The following is a 19849-nucleotide window of genomic DNA, read 5'->3' as shown; positions in this document are numbered from 1 at the left end:
AAGTTTCTAATGGACAAATTCAGGTAGGTCCCTCAAAATTGTATTTTGTTTGCCGTTCTTGGTTCCTAGAATAAACGGCTAATGCTTATCGTTGCAACAGTCTGAATAATGAATACACCCCTGGCCCTGCTCTGAACGTGCGGTCTGAAAAGCCCAAATAAGGGCCAGTAAAACAATGAACTGTGGATCTTTAGAACCCAACGAAGTGCAAGGCAGAAGGACCTCCAGTGCCTCAGGACCCATTAGCACTAGATCCCTGGCTGAGGTCAATAGGGTTGTCCTTTGGAATGGGAAAGAGGTTAAACTTACTTACACGGCTCAGAGTTAGTCATATAGCTGTGAGGTCAGAAATAACAAACAAGAGCAAAGTTCAATACGTTTTTAAGTTCGGAAAATTCAATTGAACGGAAACGGTGCTGTACTGAACAACCAGATGAAAAACAGGGAGGGGTTGTGGAATACTGTCAGCATGGCCACTGCCTTTTAAATACGTCACTCATTGCTTCAAGCCACATCCCGCCACACTCACCAAACGGGAGCAAACGTACCTCAAAGTCTGTTCAAGAACATTTTGGTGGAAAGTGTCGTTCACTAGAAACTGTTTCAAAATGCAGCAAGCATTCAAGCAAACTAAAAAAACTTGTGTTCCAGGTCTGAATCAGTCTCTGATTAGAATCAAAGAATATATAGTACATCAGGGGTAATTAATCCAAACAATTAAAACAAGTTTCTATTGGAGAAACGTTTTGCAACAGAATTGGCGTAATGAATACACCCCTGCAGTACTGACCACAAGGTAAAGATTTAGAAAAAAAAGGGGACCTTGACAGTTAGGGTCCTACATAAAGAACATTAGACAACAGGTGATTTTCTGGTTTCCTTTAATAATCAACATATTATGTACAAAGTCAGCCAAATAATATTCTACTACTGATCAAGGAAATCCTAAAACGCATTTGTTATTAAAATAGCTAAAGATTACATCAGTTAATATGTAGAGAAGTGAAAACATTTAGAGTGGATCCTACAAAGACCTGATAAGTTTGTCTTCTCAATGGAGAGACCTGGTCGTCTGCCCGTCACTAAAGACACACCTGACCATCATATTACTGATGTGTGTATTTGTGTGCCCGTGCGTGCTGAGGGCAGACCGAGCAGTTCACTTAATTACAGGTTAAAATGTCACTAAAGGAACCATGAGGTGGAAATATTATTACTGAACACAATAAAAAAGGAACAGAAGTTTAACATTAGAAAGGGTTGACAAAACATTGAAAATATGTTCCTATATCATTTTGCTTCAGTCATTGTCCAGAGAGCTCTGTCTGAGCAACGTGTAGAAGCTAGGGATAACCACACTGTACACACTGCAATCCATCCAATGACACACAAGAACACTCAGGCCAGTCTGTCCAATGGGACACAGGATCACTGACGTTTCAAACACTTCCCCAGACAGCTAGAGTACTGATGGGAGGGGTTGGGGAGGGAATGATTGTCCAGAGAACAAGGGCTGGCAATATCTGATGAGGTTCCTGCTCTATAACCACAACAACCTTGACACCTGGTGATGGTATCCATGGGGAGTACCTCTGATGCGCCCCAAAGAAAGTTACTGCGGAATAGAGAGAAAAATGTATGTTACTAAATCACTCTACTACTCAGCATTCATCTAATATGGGTGAATGTTTCAATGTATAGTGGATGAATGCTAGAATGAAGCCTGGGAGTTCTTACACTTAAGCTCTTGCCACAGGGCTTTCTGTCCTCATCCTCGTCATCAGACACATGCGGTTTCGCTATGGCCATCTCCTCTTTACTTGCTGCTATCATCTTACATTTCTACACACACAGAATGATATTAGAAACGTAAACAAATCATTGTGAAGTCAACACAGTCAGAATAATACAAGAGAACACCCCAAACAACACAGTTGTCTTCACATTCGAGTCTTGTCGTGCTTGTAACCTTAAGACACTACATAAAACATCTGGAACCGGTTGACTTGTCAGTAAGATGCAGGTTCATTCTCTTCATGTTTGTAACCTTTAAGGATACTTTGCGATTTTGGCAATGAAGTCCTTTACTTCCCCAGATCAGGTCTCTGCATCCCGTATGAAGTAAGTTAGAGCTAGTTTTGTGAGCCAATGCTAACTAGCATTAGCACAATGGACTGGAAGACTATGGCATATACTAGCATGCTAGCAGTTACCATAGACTTCCAGGCATGACGGTAACACTAGTTAGCAATTGCACAGTTAGCAAATTCCTTCAAACTGCATGCAGAGATATAAAAATGGTATCCATAAGATCATGACTCTGGGGAAGCAGATAAAGGGCTTAATTGCCAAAAACATTACATAAAACAATACAAATGGGAGTCTGAGCTAAAGTTTGATGCTTGCTGTAATACATCATGGGGGGGGGTCTACATCCACAATTGATAAAGTAAGTCTTTGTTATTACATGCAGTACAAGTCTCTTGTAAGTCTTACCTCAGTGAGCTCCTTGATGCTGTAGATGTTGGCCTGCTGAGTCACCTTCCTCTTCACCTCCTCTATGTGGTCCAGGTTGAGGGGGGGAAGAGTTGTTTGGGGAGCCTGGCTAGGAGGGGGCTTGTTGGTGATGGTTGGGAGGGGAGCCATCTGGGGCATGTTTGACATCTGAGCCATGTTGGTGAGGGCTGCAGTCATGGTGGCAGCTTTCATACTGGCCATGGCAGCACTCATGGCCATATTGGACATGTTCATGTTGGGCATGTTCATGTTGGGCATGTTCATGTTGGGCATGTTCATGTTGGGCATTCCCATGCCGGGCATGTTGAGAGGCAAGGGCAGGGGAAGAGGCAGATTCAGAGGGGTTGGGGCTGGGTTGGGCAGGGGAAGCTGGAGGATGGCCTTGGGTCTCAGACTCTCTGGAATGGGCACACCTGCTTTAGCACACATGGCTGCTGCATTGGCCTTCGCTATCTCCAGTAGCTGGTCTTTGTCTGTGAAGGGAGAAAGGGGAGAAGAAAGTGGAGAATAGACATCTGTCAACAGTGGTATTTTAGACTACATAATCACACCTAATCTGTTCTAAGGTGCCTAGAACAGCCACCATTAAACCGAGGGTACAATACATTGGATTGGTGTATGTATATACGGAGTGGCTGCGGATCCAAGTTCTCTGGAACCCTCTTCCCGACAGCTAAAGGTTCTAAGCTTCTGCGCATGTGTGGGATTCTCTACTTTACACCCAGTCTCTACTGTACTTGTTCAGCTGTCCAGAGAACAGGCGATCGAACAGGTGATCTTGCAGACATTGATTCCGCTTTCGCCAGGGTAGCCTGTACTCTGGGCAGCTGAACAAGTAGAGGACAGATTGTGTGTAAAATAGAGAATCCTGCACATGCGCAGAAGCTTCGTAGCTTTAGCTGTCGGAAAGAGGGTTCCAAAGAACTCCATACTTGTAGTCTTACCCAGCTCAGTGAGACGAGGAGGGGTCTTGCTTGCACTGCGGCGGGTTCGAGATGTGGACCGGCGCTTGCGGAGGATGAGGATGGGTGAATGGCTTGGTTCCCGTTTCCATCGGTCGCGGCGGTCAAATGAGCGATTTCGCATGATGGGCCGGCGCCGTCGCGACACGGACCTTCTCCTCCGGCCTGGAGAACGAGACTTGAGGCGTTTGCGCCTGTCTGTGGATTTGGACCTCTTCCTTCTGGCCGGGGAGCGGGACTTTGAGTGCTTGGTCCTGGACTTGGAATGTGACTTCCTGCGCCGTGCCGGTGACTTAGAGCGTGATCTCCTGCGCCAGACAGGACTTCTGGACTTGGACCTCTTCTTCCGTCTGGCAGGCGGGGAGACAGACTTCCTTTTCCTGGATGGGGACTTGGAACGCCTCCTTCTGGAGGTAGACTTGGACTGAGAGGGAGAGGTAGACTTAGACCGGGAGCACCTCCGTGAGGGAGAGGTGGACGTCTTTCTGCCGGCAGGTGAGTGGGACTTCCTGGCAGGTGATGCTGATTTTGAGGACTGACGTTGTTTCGAGGATGATGCCTTCTTGATGGAGGATTTAGAAGATGATGCCCTGTAGCGACGATCAGCACAAACGGTCTCTGGTGACACAGACCTGGAGATAGCATGCTCATCTGGCTCTTCTTCAGAGGAGCCTGTTGGGCTTTTTGCTCCCTTTGGCTCTTCTGCTGCGGAGTCGTGGTCTTCAGATGGAATCTCAGAGCTGCTCTCGTCAGCCTGCCCAGCCACTGGCTTGCCCTGTATGATAGAACTGGAGGGTGCAGCCCAAGGGAGGGGCTTCCAGGGCCCTGTTGCAGCTGTTGCTACAGCCTCCCCAACAGGCTTGGTAGGTGGTTCATCATTCACAGTCTTGTCTGCAGTATGTTTGACTGATTTCAGAGACTTCAGGTCAGTAGACCTGGATCTTGAGCGTTCTGGGGATACGCTCTCAGATTTCCTATCGCTTAAGACAGACCTAGATTTCGATATGTCTCTTTTGGGCGATTTTGACAGTGAACACTTGTTTCTTTTCAGCGATTTGGATTTAAGAGTACAAGACCTGTTACATGGGGATGGTGATCTTGATGGTTTACTGCGTATTGGGGATCTGGACTTTGTACTGCTCCGCTTTGGTGATCTAGAAAGTACTTTCAGTACTGGTGAACTGGATTTCCTGCAGCTCCTGGAGCGGGACTTGGTGTTCTTGCCTGTTGGGGATTTGGACAGTGAGCCTTTCCTGTTCCTCTTCAGGATCACGACAGAGCGGGACCGAGTACGCTTGCCTTTCCTGACCAGAGACCGGGACCGTCGTGTCCTGGGGGGGGACCTCTTCCTGTGAGACGGGGAGCTGCTTTTGGAGCGCCGGCCTCTTCTCAGGGACCGGGAATGACGGAGCCGTCTAGATTTGGAACGTGAGCGGCGAGTCAGCCTCAAAGGCGAGCGGGACCTCGAGGGTCTACCACGACGAGGGGGAGGGGTTCTGGTCCTCGACCTCCTGACACGACCACGAGGCCTGGACTCAGACCGCCGCCCTCGTCTTGGAGACGGAGACAGTTTGCGTCCCCTCCTGGGGGACAGAGGAGACGACTTGCGTCCCCTCCTGGGGGACAGAGGAGACGACTTGCGTCCTCTCTTGGGGGACAGAGGAGACGACTTGCGTCCTCTCTTGGGGGACTTGCGTCCTCTCCTGGGGGACAGAGGAGACGACTTGCGTCCCCTCCTGGGGGACAGAGGAGACGACTTGCGTCCCCTCCTGGGTGACAGAGGAGACGACTTGCGTCCCCTCCTGGGGGACAGAGAAGACGACTTGCGTCCTCTCCTGGGGGACAGAGGAGACGACTTGCGTCCTCTCCTGGGGGACAGAGGAGACGACTTGCGTCCTCTCCTGGGAGACAGAGGAGACGACTTGCGTCCTCTCCTGGGGGACAGAGGAGACGACTTGCGTCCTCTCCTGGGGGACAGAGGAGACGACTTGCGTCCTCTCCTGGGGGACAGAGGAGACGACTTGCGTCCTCTCCTGGGGGACAGAGGAGACGACTTGCGTCCTCTCCTGGGGGACAGAGAAGGGGACTTGCGTCCTCTCCTGGGGGACAGAGAAGGGGACTTGCGTCCTCTCCTGGGGGACAGAGGAGACGACTTGCGTCCTCTCCTGGGGGACAGAGGAGACGACTTGCGTCCTCTCCTGGGGGACAGAGAAGGGGACTTGCGTCCTCTCCTGGGGGACAGAGAAGGGGACTTGCGTCCTCTCCTGGGGGACAGAGAAGGGGACTTGCGTCCTCTCCTGGGGGACAGAGAAGGGGACTTGCGTCCTCTCCTGGGGGACAGAGAAGGGGACTTGCGTCCTCTCCTGGGGGACAGAGAAGGGGACTTGCGTTCTCTGCTGGGGGACAGAGAAGGGGACTTGCGTCCTCTGCTGGGGGACAGAGAAGGGGACTTGCGTCCTCTCCTGGGGGACAGAGAAGGGGACTTGCGTCCTCTCCTGGGGGACAGAGAAGGGGACTTGCGTTCTCTGCTGGGGGACAGAGAAGGGGACTTGCGTCCTCTGCTGGGGGACAGAGAGGGGGACTTGCGTCCTCTCTTAGGAGTCAGAGAATGGGACTTACGTCCTGTACTTTTAAGGGACTTGGACTGCTTCCTCTTGGGAGTCATGCTCTTTGAGAAGGATCGAGACCTGCCCCTGCTAGACACAAGCAGACCAGACAATTGCTTGGGGCTTTGTGAACGACTGCAGCTTGATCTGGACCGCTTGGAGCTTGTCGAATGACTAACACTCGATCTGGCTCTTTTAGTGTCCGTCAGTGACTGTGACCTTGACCGTGAGGGAGCATGGTTATTCACCTTTGACCTCTGCCCTGTGTTTGTCTCCTCTCTCTGGCCGCCTTGCTTGGGGATGATGTCCGGAAGCTCCTGGGAGTGACTGAAGCACCTGTCGCTCCGTGAATCTTCTGCCTTTATGACGGAGACGGTCTGTTCCTCCCTGTCAGCAGGGGGCGCCTTCTCTTCTGTCTTTCCTCGTGCATCCGCAGACTGCTCATCCAAGGTTTGACACATTTTCAGAGATCCCTCTTTTTGGCCGAGAGTTAGGCGTAGGGAGGACACCCTTTCCTCTTGTCTGGCCTTAGACAGGATGGGAACTGCTTGCACATCCGTGCCAGCTGGCTTCTCCTCAGACTCAGAATCTGACCCTGACATAGATTCGCTCTCTGATGGGGAATGTAAAGGTGAGTTCTTCTCCTGTTTCTCTTCCCCTTTTCTCCTCCTCTTTTTCTTCTTTTTCCCAAAATGTCTTTTGTGTTTTCTGGCTTTAGCATCACATACTTCAGGTTTATCTGCTTGGACCAGTACACAGGCATTAGCAACAAATAACTTTAGCATCCATTAATTTCCTACACCCGAACCCAGAGCCACACTCCTTACCTGTGATCAAGCCCTTTGTTGCCTCATCTTTTGTGCCTGCTGCTTCATCAGAAGCCACAAGGCCAGCACTCCTCAAACTAAAAACAACAAAGAAAACATTTATTATTACAGCAAATATTCACAATCGTCCCAGTAGTATAAAGACAAACAAGAGCCTGTTGGCTGATTAGTGCAAGATTTCTGCTGCTTTGTCTCCTATATTCCAGTGAGGAAACCATCTATAGGTGACCAGGCACAGCACAGGTCTGGGTGTAATGGGCAGAGTCTAGCAGTGAGTGCATTCAATTATTTGGCCCATGTTGCTCTGGTGGGAGGAGTATGCGCAGGGTGAAAAGTAATTGCATTCGTTTTGGAACTGCGCTGCCTTCCGGGTGTGAGCCAGATGCCCTGCTCTGGCTGACGGCGAAGTCTTCTCAAAACAAAAGTGACATAGGTTAAGCACGTGCACAGTAGTTAAGCTTAATCTAACTTCCTCATTGTTGTGGTTCTAACGGGAGGAGTCAAACAATGTTCTGGGTCTAATGGGAGGAGCCTCACCCTGCTCTGGTTCTGACTAGTGGCTTCTCTACGTCGGACTCTGGGACCGACTCCGAGCTGGTCTCCCGCTCTCCCTTGCCACGTTTCTTCTTCTTCTTTTTGCCCTTGTGTTTTTTGTGCTTCTTGTTCTTCTTGTGCAGCATCTCACTTCCTTCTTTTGCAGACGTTTCCTCTAGAGTGTGTTCACTCTCTGCTGCCTCGTCCCCACCTGCACAGATTAACCAATCATATTCCTTATTTACAGATTAGCCAAACACATTCTTTAGTCACAGATTAACCAATCGCATTTCTTTGTCTGGATAAATTACGAGTTTGGTGAATTTCATCAGCAACATGGGACATACAATCCTAACGAAAGGTGGCCAGGAAGAGAATTGGCAACCTCTGGTGTGTGTGTCATTGGCATTTCAGGATCTAGCCAATCCAGCTCGAACCTCCAGCGGCATAGCTATAGCTATCTTGAGGTTGAGATGATAGTGTACCGAAAGCACGGCAAAGACACTTTCAACAAACATTTACTTGGGGCAGGGTTTCCTCTAGGTTCACTCAAGTGTTGCACTGCTCCACGGCAGAATGATTTCCACCACACCAAAATAAATACCAAACATAGTTTCAATAAAGTTCTGTAAAGCACATTCACTTTTCTTGGTAAAAAAATAATCTGTCTGGGTTCAACACAGTTCTGAAGGTTATTTAGCTCTGTGAGCTGTGGCAGGCAGCCTACAACTCAAGAAACACCCGTGCCAGTGACACATGCACGAGTGACCCATGCTCGATACAGACGCTCTATGGCGCGAAACACAATTCACTTGAATCACTTCAGAATACACCTGTGCGAGAAACGGCACGCCAGGGACCAGTATACGAGTGACCAGTGCGCAATACAGAAGCCCTGCGGCTTGAAACACAAATCACTTGAATCCCCTCAGAGTGATCCTGCATGAGAAACTGCAAGAAAGGTAAGTTAGGTTGTTTGACTAACGTTAGCTAGCCAACTAGTTAACTACATAAGATAGATATAACCTAAAAACTAACATAATTTAGCTCTATAATATTGCTGCCACAATTATAATGGCAATTAGCTAACAAATATCCAAAAGTATGTTGATGATAGAAACATGATTAACTAAAGTTACTAGTCTAGCAAGTTAGCTAGCTAGTTTGTTTGGAACTGTATAAAGTGCAAGCAAGATAGCTACATTTATCTGTCTTCAATTTTTTTTAAATCCTCAGGTGAGATATTTCCAGCCACAGCAGCAGAAGAAAAAAGGGGAGCAGGGACAAGAGTGTCAGGTAACGTTGTTCAAAATTCTAAAAGATGTGCAACATAATAGCGAAGACATCAAAACTATGAACACATATGGAATCATGTAGTAACCAAAAAAGTGTTAAACAAATCCAAATATATTTTAGATTCTTCAAAGTAGCCACAGTTTGCCTTAATGACAGCTTTGCACATTCTTGGCATTCTCTCAACCAGATTCATGAGAGGGTCACCTGGAATGCATTTCAATTAACCTCTCTGCGCACGGAACCCGCTAGCGGGCTGAAATCCCACAACATACGGTGATCGCTACATAAATAGTCATATTAAACTTTCATGAAAATACAAGTGTCTCACGTGTATCGAAAGCCTAGAATCTTGCTAATCCAACTGCGGTCAGATTTAAAAAAGCATTTACTGCGAAAGAATACGATGCGATTATCTGAGCATAGAACCCCATTAAAAAAAAACATTTAACCATCACAGGCGTAACCTAATCACAACTGCATTAAAATAAAAAGTTTACCTTTGACGATCTTTGTCTGTTTGCAATTCCAATGCTCATTGTTACACAATGAATGATCCTTTGTTTGATAAAACCCGTTTTTATAGCCTAACACAAAACATTTTGTGAACCGCTTGTGTCGTGAATTCCGTCTCATTCCATTTTCGACGACACATTCCAGGTAAATAACCCACACAGAACGTGACTTTTCCAGTCATGTTTGGTTTCACTGCAATCAACTGTTTTGTTTGTAACACAATCAAACATGATGGGCCATTTCGCAGGATGTACTGACTGAAAGAAACCGATTTGAAGACAACAAGTCATGACATCATTGTGCACCAATGATTTGCCCGCTGTTTCGTTGATTGACTGTCTTTTAACCCAATGACCACTGATCGTTTTGAAATCTAGCTGGGTACAGTGCCTTGCGAAATCGAGAATCTGTGGAAAGAACTGAAAACTGCTGTTCACAAATGCTCTCCATCCAACCTCACTGAGCTCGAGCTGTTTTGCAAGGAGGAATGGGAAAAAAATTCAGTCTCTCGATGTGCAAAACTGATAGAGACATACCCCAAGCGACTTACAGCTGTAATCGCAGCAAAAGGTGGCGCTACAAAGTATTAACTTAAGGGGGCTGAATAATTTTGCACGCCCAATTTTTCAGTTTTCGATTTGTTAAAAAAGTTTGAAATATCCAATAAATGTCGTTCCACTTCATGATTGTGTCCCACTTGTTGTTGATTCTTCACAAAAAAATACAGTTTTATATCTTTATGTTTGAAGCCTGAAATGTGGCAAAAGGTCGCAAAGTTCAAGGGGGCCGAATACTTTCGCAAGGCACTGTAGATAGCCAATGAGCTGAGCTAAACGGCAATACGCCATGTTTATGTGTTGCAAGACCAACCCATGTAGTAAGCTCCAGCGTAAAGTGAGTCATTCGCTATTGAAGTTTCATACCGGAAGGAGAAACACATGTTACGCACTGCATTGTTTGGTGAACGCGCAGATTCAGCTGTTTATATATCAATCATTATGGCGACTAAGTCAGGGAAAGCTAAATCTAAGTCTAGATATACAGATGTTCACACAATTTTAGAATAAATTGATTGGGAAGGTGAGAGAGATTCTTGTAGGATGATTCACTTAGCGATTGTGGAGGAATATTTTTTGAACGGGAGAGGACATCGTTTTGGACTGGTAAGTTCTTATCATGCTAATGCCCTTGTTTGAAATGAATAATATAAAATATTATTTGTGATTTTTTTTTACATTTTAGAAGCAATTTATAAACATGCATCTCACATTTCATGACATTACGTGTGTCTGCCGCCCCACCCCAACCCACATGAAATAGCCTATTTGAGGCTGTTGAGGAGAGGGCAGGACCACATCAATGGCCAAAGTGAAATGGAGACAGTAGATCTAGCTGGTCTGTCATAATATAATAGAGACAGTAGATCTAGCTGAAATGTCATAATATAAGAGACAGTAGATCTAGCAGGTAATAATACTATATTCAACCTAATATATTCAACCTTCAACTCTCTATATATATCTGTTTATTATACCTGTTGATACAGGGCTCATATGTGAAACTATTCTAACTGAACATTTTCTTTCACAGTGACACTGACTCCGAATGGGAGTCTTATCCAGTGTCCTGTGTGAATTTAAGTATGCTCTCTCTAATTCTCTCTTTCTCTCGGAGGAGGACCTGAGCCCTAGGACCATGCGTCAGGACCTGGCATGATGACTCCTTGCTGTCCCCAGTCCACCTGGCCTTGCCGCTGTTCCAGTTTCAACTGTTCTGCCTGTGGCTATGGAACCCTAAACTGTTCATTTTTACTCGAGGTGCTGCCCTGTTGCACCCTCTACAACCACTGTGATCTCCACCCGGCACAACCAGAAGAGGACTGGCCACCCCTCATAGCCTGGTTCCTCTCTAGGTTTCTTCCTAGGTTTTTGCCTTTCTAGTGAGTTTTTCCCAGCCACCGTGCTTCTACACCTGCATTGCTTGCTGTTTGGGGTTTTAGGCGGGGGCTATATAAATTGATTTGATTTGATAGAGGACTGAGGGTCTTCCAAATATTGAAAGTGTTTAAATAGTTACCCATGTTATTTTGTAAATGGGTGGGGGGGGGTGTTAGAATACCATTTTGGTATTTTGTATATAGTTTTTTGTTTCAAAATGTATACCTTCACCAATTTGGCCACTTGGGTACATTTGGGCTACTTGTGTGGGACACCTGGGTGACTTCATGATAAATGTCATGTAAGCACACTCATTTTAGAAGTTATCATTCTGAAACTTTGCACAAGTACTGTTGCCCTCTTATATTTTTCACTGAAATTGTCCCCATCATCCTATCTGAATGTTTTATCTTGTTCATTTTAAAGATGATACAAAAATAAAAAACATATGTTTTTTTTTCATTGTTCTATCTAAACCAGATCTATTGTGTTATATTCTCCTACATTCAATTCACATGTACACAAACTTCAGTGTTTTCTTTCAAATGGTACCAAGAATATGCATATCCTTGGTTCTGTGCCTGAGCTACAGGCTGTTAGATATGGGTATGTCTTCAGGTGGAAATTGCACAAAGTAAGGGGGGGAGCTGTAAGAGGGTTTTAACAGGTGTGCCTTTGTTAAAAGTTCATTTGTGCAATTTCTTTCCTTCTTAATGCATTTGAGCCAATCAGTTGTGTTGTGACATGGTATGGGTGGTATACAGAGGATAGCCTTATTTGGTAAAATACCAAGTCCTTATTATGGCAAAAACAGCTCAAATAAGCAAAGATAAATGACAATCCATCATTACTTTAAGACATGAAGGTTTGTCAAAAATTTCAGGAACTTTGAAAGTTTCTTAAAGTGCAGTCGCAAAAACCATCAAGCGCTATTATGAAACTGGCGCTCATGAGGGCCGTTAGTCTTAATTTGAGATTTTGGGTTAAAAGCCTCTGTCTTTGTGAGACTAAATGGATGATCTCTTTATGTGTAGTTACACTGTGAAGCATGGAGGTGGTGGTGTGATGGTGCTTTGCTGGTGACAGTGTGTGATTTATTTCAAATTCAAGGTACACTTAACCAGCATGGCTACCACAGCATTCTGCAGCAATTCACCGTCCCATCCGCTTTGCGCTTAGTGGGACTATCATTTGTTTTTCAACAGGACAATGACCCAACACACCTCCAGGCTGTGTAAGGGCTATTTTACCAAATAAGAGTGATGGAGTGCTGCATGAGATGACATGGCCTTCACAATCACCTGACCTCAACCCAATTGAGATGGTTGGGATCAATTGGACTGCAGAGTGAAGGAAAAGCAGCCAACAAGTGCTCAGCATATGTGGGAAATCCTTCAAGACTATTGGAAAATAATTCCTCATGAAGATGGTTGAGAGAATGCCAAGAGTGTGCAAATCTGTCATCAAGGCAAAGGGTGGCTACGTACTTTGAAGAATCTCAAATATAAAATACATTTAGATTTGTTTAACACTTTTTTGGTTACTACATGATTACATATGTGTTATTTCATAGTTCTGATGTCTTCACTATTATTTTACAATGTAGGAAATAGTAAAATAAAGAAAAACCCTAGAATGAGTAGGTGTGTCCAAACTTTTGACTGGTACTGTATATACTGCACATTTACACATGCAGCCCAAAGCAGGAGGTTTAAAAAAACACACTTACTATTCACCAAAGTTGAGCATGTCTGGGCATGGGTGTCTGTTTCCAGTTGCTGGTGAAACTCTGATAACCAGAGAATATTCAGAAAGATATTAAATCCACCTTTTGTACTGAGTGAGGCGATACCTCGTAATTTTAGCTGCCAGACATATCACATTTCCCAACATCTAAGCTGGAACTAGTTATTTCTAAAAGACGTGGCCATGTGTATAAATAGGTGACAGCACACACACAACCCAAACAAAGATCTACGTCACACACACGAGAAGCATCTCTCACTTGGTACAAAACGTTGATTTAATATACTTCTGAATATTTCCTAATTATTGGAGTTCCACCAGCAACTAGAAACAGGTGTTTATAAGACACCGGTGCTTTCCAAATGAGAATTTAAGAAGCATTGCCAAGTAAAATTGTTTTGGTCATGAATTTCCTGTATATAGGTATAACCCTGTGAGGATAACCATCCATCGTATTACAGGCATATTTCTATAATAAATCTTGATAACACACCTTGCCGAGTGTCCATTGCACACTCCATTTTATCAGCTCTGTGTGGGGGGTGAGTGATGGCCTGAAAACCTCTGGCCACTAGCACTGTTCTCCTGGCCCTCGTCTCTCACTCTATAAGGAAAAACAGTACAGTTACTCCAGGGCACTCAACAGGGATGTGTTGATTAGTCAGATTCCATTGTTAAATGTTCCATCTGTTGCAAAACCGTTTATAGGTCTACTCTGAACTGAAACCTTTTGCAACGAAAATCAGTGTTTCTATTGTACAAATTCAGGTAGGTCCCTTCCCTTTTCTGTGGTTCCTACTTTCTATAATTAACGGTTTCCATTGCAAAACGTTTTGCAACTGAATCTGACTAATGAATAACACCTGCCAGTTTCAGAATGTCAAGACAATACAAATTAATTACATTACTACCGTTAAACAAACAGCCATGAATGTCATCTTGGTTACACCGAGTCTGGGCACACAACAAAAATAAACACTGCAGCAGTATTACGTAACCAATGACCCACTTACATGCAACTTTTTTGTAATCGTTCATCTCAACTGGCAATAACACTTGCTCTGTAACGTTAGATAAAAACAACTGTGCTGAACACTTGCTAAGAGTTAGAAAGGTACTTTGCTGGGCAGCTACATAGCAACCAAAGTAGCTAAGCACTAACGTTAGCTAGTTGGCGTATAGTTAGCTAACGTGGCACGCTAATGCTAGCTAGTTATCAACGAGAGGATTGTGTCGTTTTTAATCCCACCCAATGGTCCAAAAAAAGTTCAGTCTTAAGCGTAACAATTTTTAAAACTTGTGAACTTTAAAATGACTAACGTAGCTAGCTAGTTATCCACGACGTGTTATCTAACAAAGACACGCGGTATCAGCACCCGCGGCCTCATTCATTCGACTAGCTTGCTAACAGTTTGTAGATTACTTAACTCGTCGCACAAAACCAACAATACGTAATGCAGACAACCGATGCTTGCGCTATAACACATATGCACACCGTTTTTTGTGTGTTTTTTTTTTACCTACGTCTCCAATTCCTTTAATTTAAATAGTTAGGAAATCCAGCAACGCCTGTTTAATGGTAGTCGCCATCTTCACAGGACGCCATGATAGTTTGGGGAGACCCAGTAATCCCAGAATGCCGTCCTGGGCGGCAAATTCCTAGAGGAATCTCCATGGCAACTCAGAGATGAAGGCTCTTCTCTAAAAATCAACAAAGAATAATCAAAGAAATCATACATTCTATTATTAATTCGACCAATATATTCTATATATTTCTATGACAGAGGCATAGGGCACAGGGGCCATATAAATAGACACTTTAGCTGAGACAGGTAATACGTTTTTTTCTCTACAACCCAATATGTAGGCATATTCTATACAGTAGCCTATATACAGTGTATTGCATTGGGGCATGGGGCAGAGTAAAAAGCCATGCAGCAGACCGTGTCCCTCAAAAATGTCACTCAAAAAACAAAACATATTTCGTTAGTAGAGACATCAATTCATAATTACCACCCCAGTTTAGCTGAGACTAAACCAGGTTTCCATCCTACATGATATGCGAGCAAAGTAGGCCTAAAAGAGGCCTGGTGGAAACAGCACATTTGCCAGTAAAATTTCCAAATGTTGACAAAACAAAATACGCTAGATAAGGTGGGTTCTTTTTGTGTAGATAAAATAAATTATACAAGAACAAATGTTGATATAATATGTTGTGTGGTCCTCCCACTTGACTCTGTCAAGCATGGAGTTTATTAGGCTACATATGAAATATGTTATGATGAACTTCACGGTGGTGAAAATTGCACGCTGTTTAGCTTGATGCTCCTTTCCAAGAAATATCGAGGGTCTTATTCTGGTGACATGATGTCGATGCTTGACTGTCATTTGACAAATAAAAATAATCTCTCTCTTTTGTCCATAATAATCTTATCATGTATACAATTGGCTTTATATGCAGTGTAGCCTATCTGTGAGCTGTTGGCTAGTGCAGCGCCAATACCGGTGGGTGCATTTACTAGCCTGTATAAGGCAAAATTTTTTGAGACATACCATCAGTGGAGTTGAAAATGAGATGGAAACCCAATTACCTAGTATTTTTTATTCGGTAGGCTACTTGGGAATGTAACCACAGCATGTGCTGACCAACTGGCAAGTGTCTTCACTGACATTTTCAACCTCAAATCAATCAAATCAAATTTGATTTGTCACATACACATGGTTAGCAGATGTTAATGCGAGTGTAGCAAAATGCTTGTGCTTCTAGTTCCGACAATGCAGTAATAACAAGTAATCTAACTAACAATTCCAAAACTACTGTCTTGTACACAGTGTAAGGGGATAAAGAATATGTACATAAGGATATATGAATGAGTGATGGTACAGAGCAGCATAGGCAAGATACAGTAGATGGTATCGAGTACAGTATATACATATGGATATGTATGACACTGTCCACGGTCCCTCTCAAAAACAAAACAGATTTGGTTAGTAGAGACCCACATTTTTGCTGGGATAGGTAGTAAGGTTTTTTCTCTACAGCCCAATTTGTATTCCATATACAGTATTGCATTGGGGCAATGGAGGGGGCGGAGTAAAAAGCCACAGCAGGCCTTGCCTGTAACGGTTGTCTTCCTCTGACGAGGATGAGTAGTAGGAAGGGTTGAAGGACCAATGCGCAGCGTGGTAAGTGTCCATATTGTTTAATAAGAATAATGAACACTGAACAAAACAATAAACGACAACGTGAAATAACAAAACCAAAACAGTTCCGTGTGACACTGACACGGAAAATAATCACCCACAACTCAAAAGTGAAACCAGGTCACCTAAGTACGGTTCTCAATCAGGGACAACGATTGACAGCTGCCTCTGATTGAGAACCATACCAGGCCAAACACAGAAATCCCAAATTATAGAAAAAGGAACATAGACGGCCCACCCCAAATCACGCCCTGACCATACTAAAACAAAGACATAACAAAGACAAAACAAAGGAACTAAGGTCAGAACGTGACATTGCCACACAGTCCCCCTAAAAAACAAAACATATGTCTTTGTAAAAAAATAAATATACACGTATATAATTGTAAAAACATATTTGGTTAGAACTAGAGACCATACTGAATAATTTCCACCCCACTTTAGCTAAGACAGGTGTTTCCTCTACAGCCCAATATTATCAACATATCAGTCTTTCATTATTGGTCTTAAAAAAGTGGCCATTGATTAAAATGCAATGTGATGAAATGCTAGACTTTATTTTGAAGGTTTTCGTCATTACCATACGAAAGTGATGTTCTCGTTTGTGCATAATTTTCAATGGGATAATAATACTGCAGCTGCTATAGCCTAATTTATTCAGAAAGGTTTTATTCAAGCCAATCAATAGAGCTTGCCAGCTTGTAGTCCTAAAAAACGGAAATGAGTTAGCGTTTTCTACCTCTGGTTCGTTGAACATTCCTATAGGTGAAATTAATGGGAAAAGAATGGAGTTTTGGGATAATCACCAACAATTAGGTTTGAGGTTAACTGCAGGCTTAGGAGATCGTATACGTTTTGTTCTATATGAGACAATAGCATTTAGTTAACATGACATTTATGAATCCTTTGTGCTTGTTTTGATTACATACATTTTTCAAAATTCACAAAAAGTGATGTTAGCTGATGAAGATTATCTCATAGATCAAAACGTATAAGATCTCCTAAGCCTGTGTTTAACACTGACCTTATTTTCGGCGTTGATCCAAAAACCCTACAAAACCCCCATTCATTTCCCCATAGGCTTTGAAATGTCATATGTCATTGCTTTGACCATTGCGGACGGAGTTAGCCTACCCCCGTCAGTGCCTACAAAAATACGCCAATAAAATGACTCTCTATTTAGCATTTTTGCAGAACTGTTTACATAGTAGGGATGCGGAATATCACATAACTGATGTGATTTCATCAGTATGTGATCATTTTAATAATTTGTACTATTTGCATATACAGTAACGAGTACAACTTTTCTAATATTGATTTTCCGGTAGCCTTTCCATTCTATTTTTTCGATATCTATGGCGCGAACATGGGCGTCGTTGTTCAATGTCCTGTCAGCTGACTAGCAGCATCTTTGGCTGTTACAACACACGGGTCGCTGTGTTCAAACAGTTTCTAGCTTGCTAGCTACTACAACCTCGAATACCTCTATGCGGCTCGGCTAAGGTGTTATGTTACGAAGGAGCTAAATACCTCCGGCTTTGCATTTCCCCATAAGCTTTCAAACGTCATTGCTTTGACCTATGAGCCATTGCAAATGTTAGCCTGCCTCCGTTAGTACCTACAAAAATACGCCATGAATATTGCAGAACTGTTTACATAGTAAGAATGCTGAATATCACATAACTGATGTGATTTCATCAGTATGTGCTAATTTCTAGCTTGTTTTAACCATGTGTATATACAGTAACAAGTAAAACAATATTGCAACTTCCGGTAGCCTTGCGTTCTAGTTTTTCGCGCATGTCTATGGTTCGACCATGGGCGTCGTAGTAGGTGAATGTCTTGTCAGCTGACAAGCAGCATCTTTGGCTATTGCAACACACGGGTCGCTGTGTTCAAACAGTTTCTAGCTACTACAACCTAGAATACCTATGCGGCTCGATTAGGGTGTTATGTTACGGAGAGCCAGAACTGGCGAAGGAGCTATACCTCCAGCATGGCGGCAGAAATACAACCCAAACCGCAGACTCGGACGCCTGTTCTGCTCAATAAAATCGAGTCTTCCCAAGATGTTGTGAACACGGCGGTTATAATTCCAAAGGAGGACGGGGTGATCAGCGTGTCTGATGACAGGTATACCCTTTTATGAGACCATGTTTTCAAATATATGACTAGCTAACGTTACAATATTACATACATTTTGCACAATTTCTATGCAAACTTGTCGCTACTGACGCTATAATATCCCTATCGCTTAGTGGGTTTTCCCTCCGAACCGACCGCTCGGTCATTGCTCGAGTTTATTTATGCAACGTTCGCTGACTAAACTCAAAGTGAATAACATTTCTTATTCACTCCACAAACGGAGTTGAGCAGAGACAAGGCTTTGTGTAATTCAGTTCCGACCACATCGATTCGGTAAAGGTCAATACTATATATATATATATATATATATATATATATATATATATATATATATGAGTTGGGGGGGGGGGGGGGGTAAAATAAACATCGCTTGAACTGAGCATACCCAATGATACAACAGAATCTCAGAAGCATAGTACACTTTGCTTCATGTATGTCATTTATTTCACATTTACTTAGTCAGGTAGGCAAGTTGAGAACAAGTTTTCATTTACAACTGCGACCTGGCCGAGAATAAAGCAAAGCAGTTCGAAACATACAACAACACAGTTACACATGGAATAAACAAAACATACAGTCAATAATACAGTTGAAGAAAATCTTACCATTGCTGAGATAATACAATTTGTGTGTCCGAAATCTGGGTCAAAGGTCGCTAGAGAAAGTGTTTAACAAAATAGCACCAAAATGACACAGGTGGGCTCAGATTAATTTACAAACATTCTAGGATATGAATTTCCTATCAAACTGACATGCAGGGTTATACAATGTGCATTTCAAAATGAATTGGGATTAAATATATATACCTATGCATTTGGGCTCCCGAGTGGCATCACTACAGTGCCTGGTTCGAATCCAGGCTGTATCACATCCGGCCGTGATTGACAGGCCCATAGGGTGGCGCACAATTGGCCCAGCGTCATCTGGGTTTGGCTTGGGTAGGCCATCATTGTACATAAGAATTGGTTCTTAACTGACTTGCCTGGTTAAATAAAATAAAGGATAAATAAAGAAATGAAATATGCACATTGGCATTTAATAAAATTAGCTTTTAATTTATGCACATTTTATGTTGTACACAATAAATAATTGACATTCAAGTTATTTATTTTGACCTATTGCAATTAATCACACACATATGCTACTGACCTAACCAGAGGTAATACTTTTAGGGTTTTAGTGTGTTTATAACAGCAACTCTTATGTAATTTGAGTCAACATACTCATATTATTTTTCTTCTGCCCACCCCTGTTCAAAACCTTTGAGCTAGAGACACCAAGCTAACATTACTGACTACTTCAGACTAGATTATCTGACAAAATAGTTTTGATACAATTTCTACTTTTTAAACCATAGCAATATATGCATACAATTTAATGCATTTCAAAGGCCATAGACTTTCAATGGGGAAATTTCCATTCTCAGCTCCTCCCACACCTATGCAAGACTCACTAGATTTACCCCTCCCTTAGGCTACACAAAGTGTGTGTGGTGTTTTAGCAGCTACGGTATAATATTTCATACAATCAGGTGTCATTACAGTAGGTGCATATCTTAAGTG

At 43.4% G+C, this 19849-nt stretch overlaps 2 protein-coding genes and 1 long non-coding RNA gene across 12 annotated transcripts in view; 2 read left to right on the top strand and 1 right to left on the bottom strand.

Moving 5' to 3' along the window:
- Positions 1 to 864: 864 nt before the first annotated feature.
- LOC110504388 (uncharacterized) lies at positions 865 to 14768 on the bottom strand. 10 transcript variants are annotated; one of them, XM_090230134.1, is made up of 9 exons: positions 14459 to 14552; positions 13952 to 13999; positions 13432 to 13542; positions 7450 to 7657; positions 6913 to 6989; positions 3462 to 6824; positions 2497 to 2990; positions 1738 to 1842; positions 865 to 1615 (listed from the first exon to the last, which is right to left on the bottom strand). In XM_090230134.1, the coding sequence occupies exons 3-9, from the start codon at positions 13457 to 13459 to the stop codon at positions 1613 to 1615; spliced, it is 4278 nt and encodes a 1425-aa protein (XP_090086260.1). In that variant the 5' UTR covers positions 13460 to 13542; positions 13952 to 13999; positions 14459 to 14552; the 3' UTR covers positions 865 to 1612. The 10 variants fall into 10 exon arrangements, with proteins under 10 accessions (XP_090086260.1, XP_090086258.1, XP_036830771.2 ...); XM_090230132.1 differs by having other exon boundaries at positions 3462 to 6827; positions 14459 to 14528; XM_036974876.2 differs by lacking the exon at positions 13952 to 13999 and having other exon boundaries at positions 3462 to 6827; positions 14459 to 14768.
- On the top strand, positions 8082 to 11668 carry LOC149984676 (uncharacterized). The gene is made up of 3 exons (XR_016494807.1): positions 8082 to 8408; positions 8683 to 8742; positions 10930 to 11668. It is a non-coding gene; the product is annotated as an uncharacterized LOC149984676 (long non-coding RNA).
- Positions 14769 to 17239: 2471 nt separating the features above from the next.
- The window catches only part of LOC110520350 (WD repeat and FYVE domain-containing protein 2), a 40103-nt gene continuing 37493 nt past the window's right edge, over positions 17240 to 19849 (top strand). Inside the window, exon 1 of the mRNA XM_021597611.3 lies at positions 17240 to 18275. Within this exon, the coding sequence (XP_021453286.3) occupies positions 18139 to 18275 (137 nt within the window). The 5' untranslated portion in view covers positions 17240 to 18138. The remainder of the gene's footprint in view (positions 18276 to 19849) is intronic.

Source organism: Oncorhynchus mykiss, chromosome 3 (genome assembly GCF_057628025.1).
Source record: "Oncorhynchus mykiss isolate SJ-2025 chromosome 3, ASM5762802v1, whole genome shotgun sequence".
Classification (NCBI taxonomy): Eukaryota; Metazoa; Chordata; class Actinopteri; order Salmoniformes; family Salmonidae; genus Oncorhynchus; species Oncorhynchus mykiss.
The sequence above is the reverse complement of the archived record's forward strand: the minus strand, read 5'-3'. Positions and strand labels throughout refer to the sequence as shown.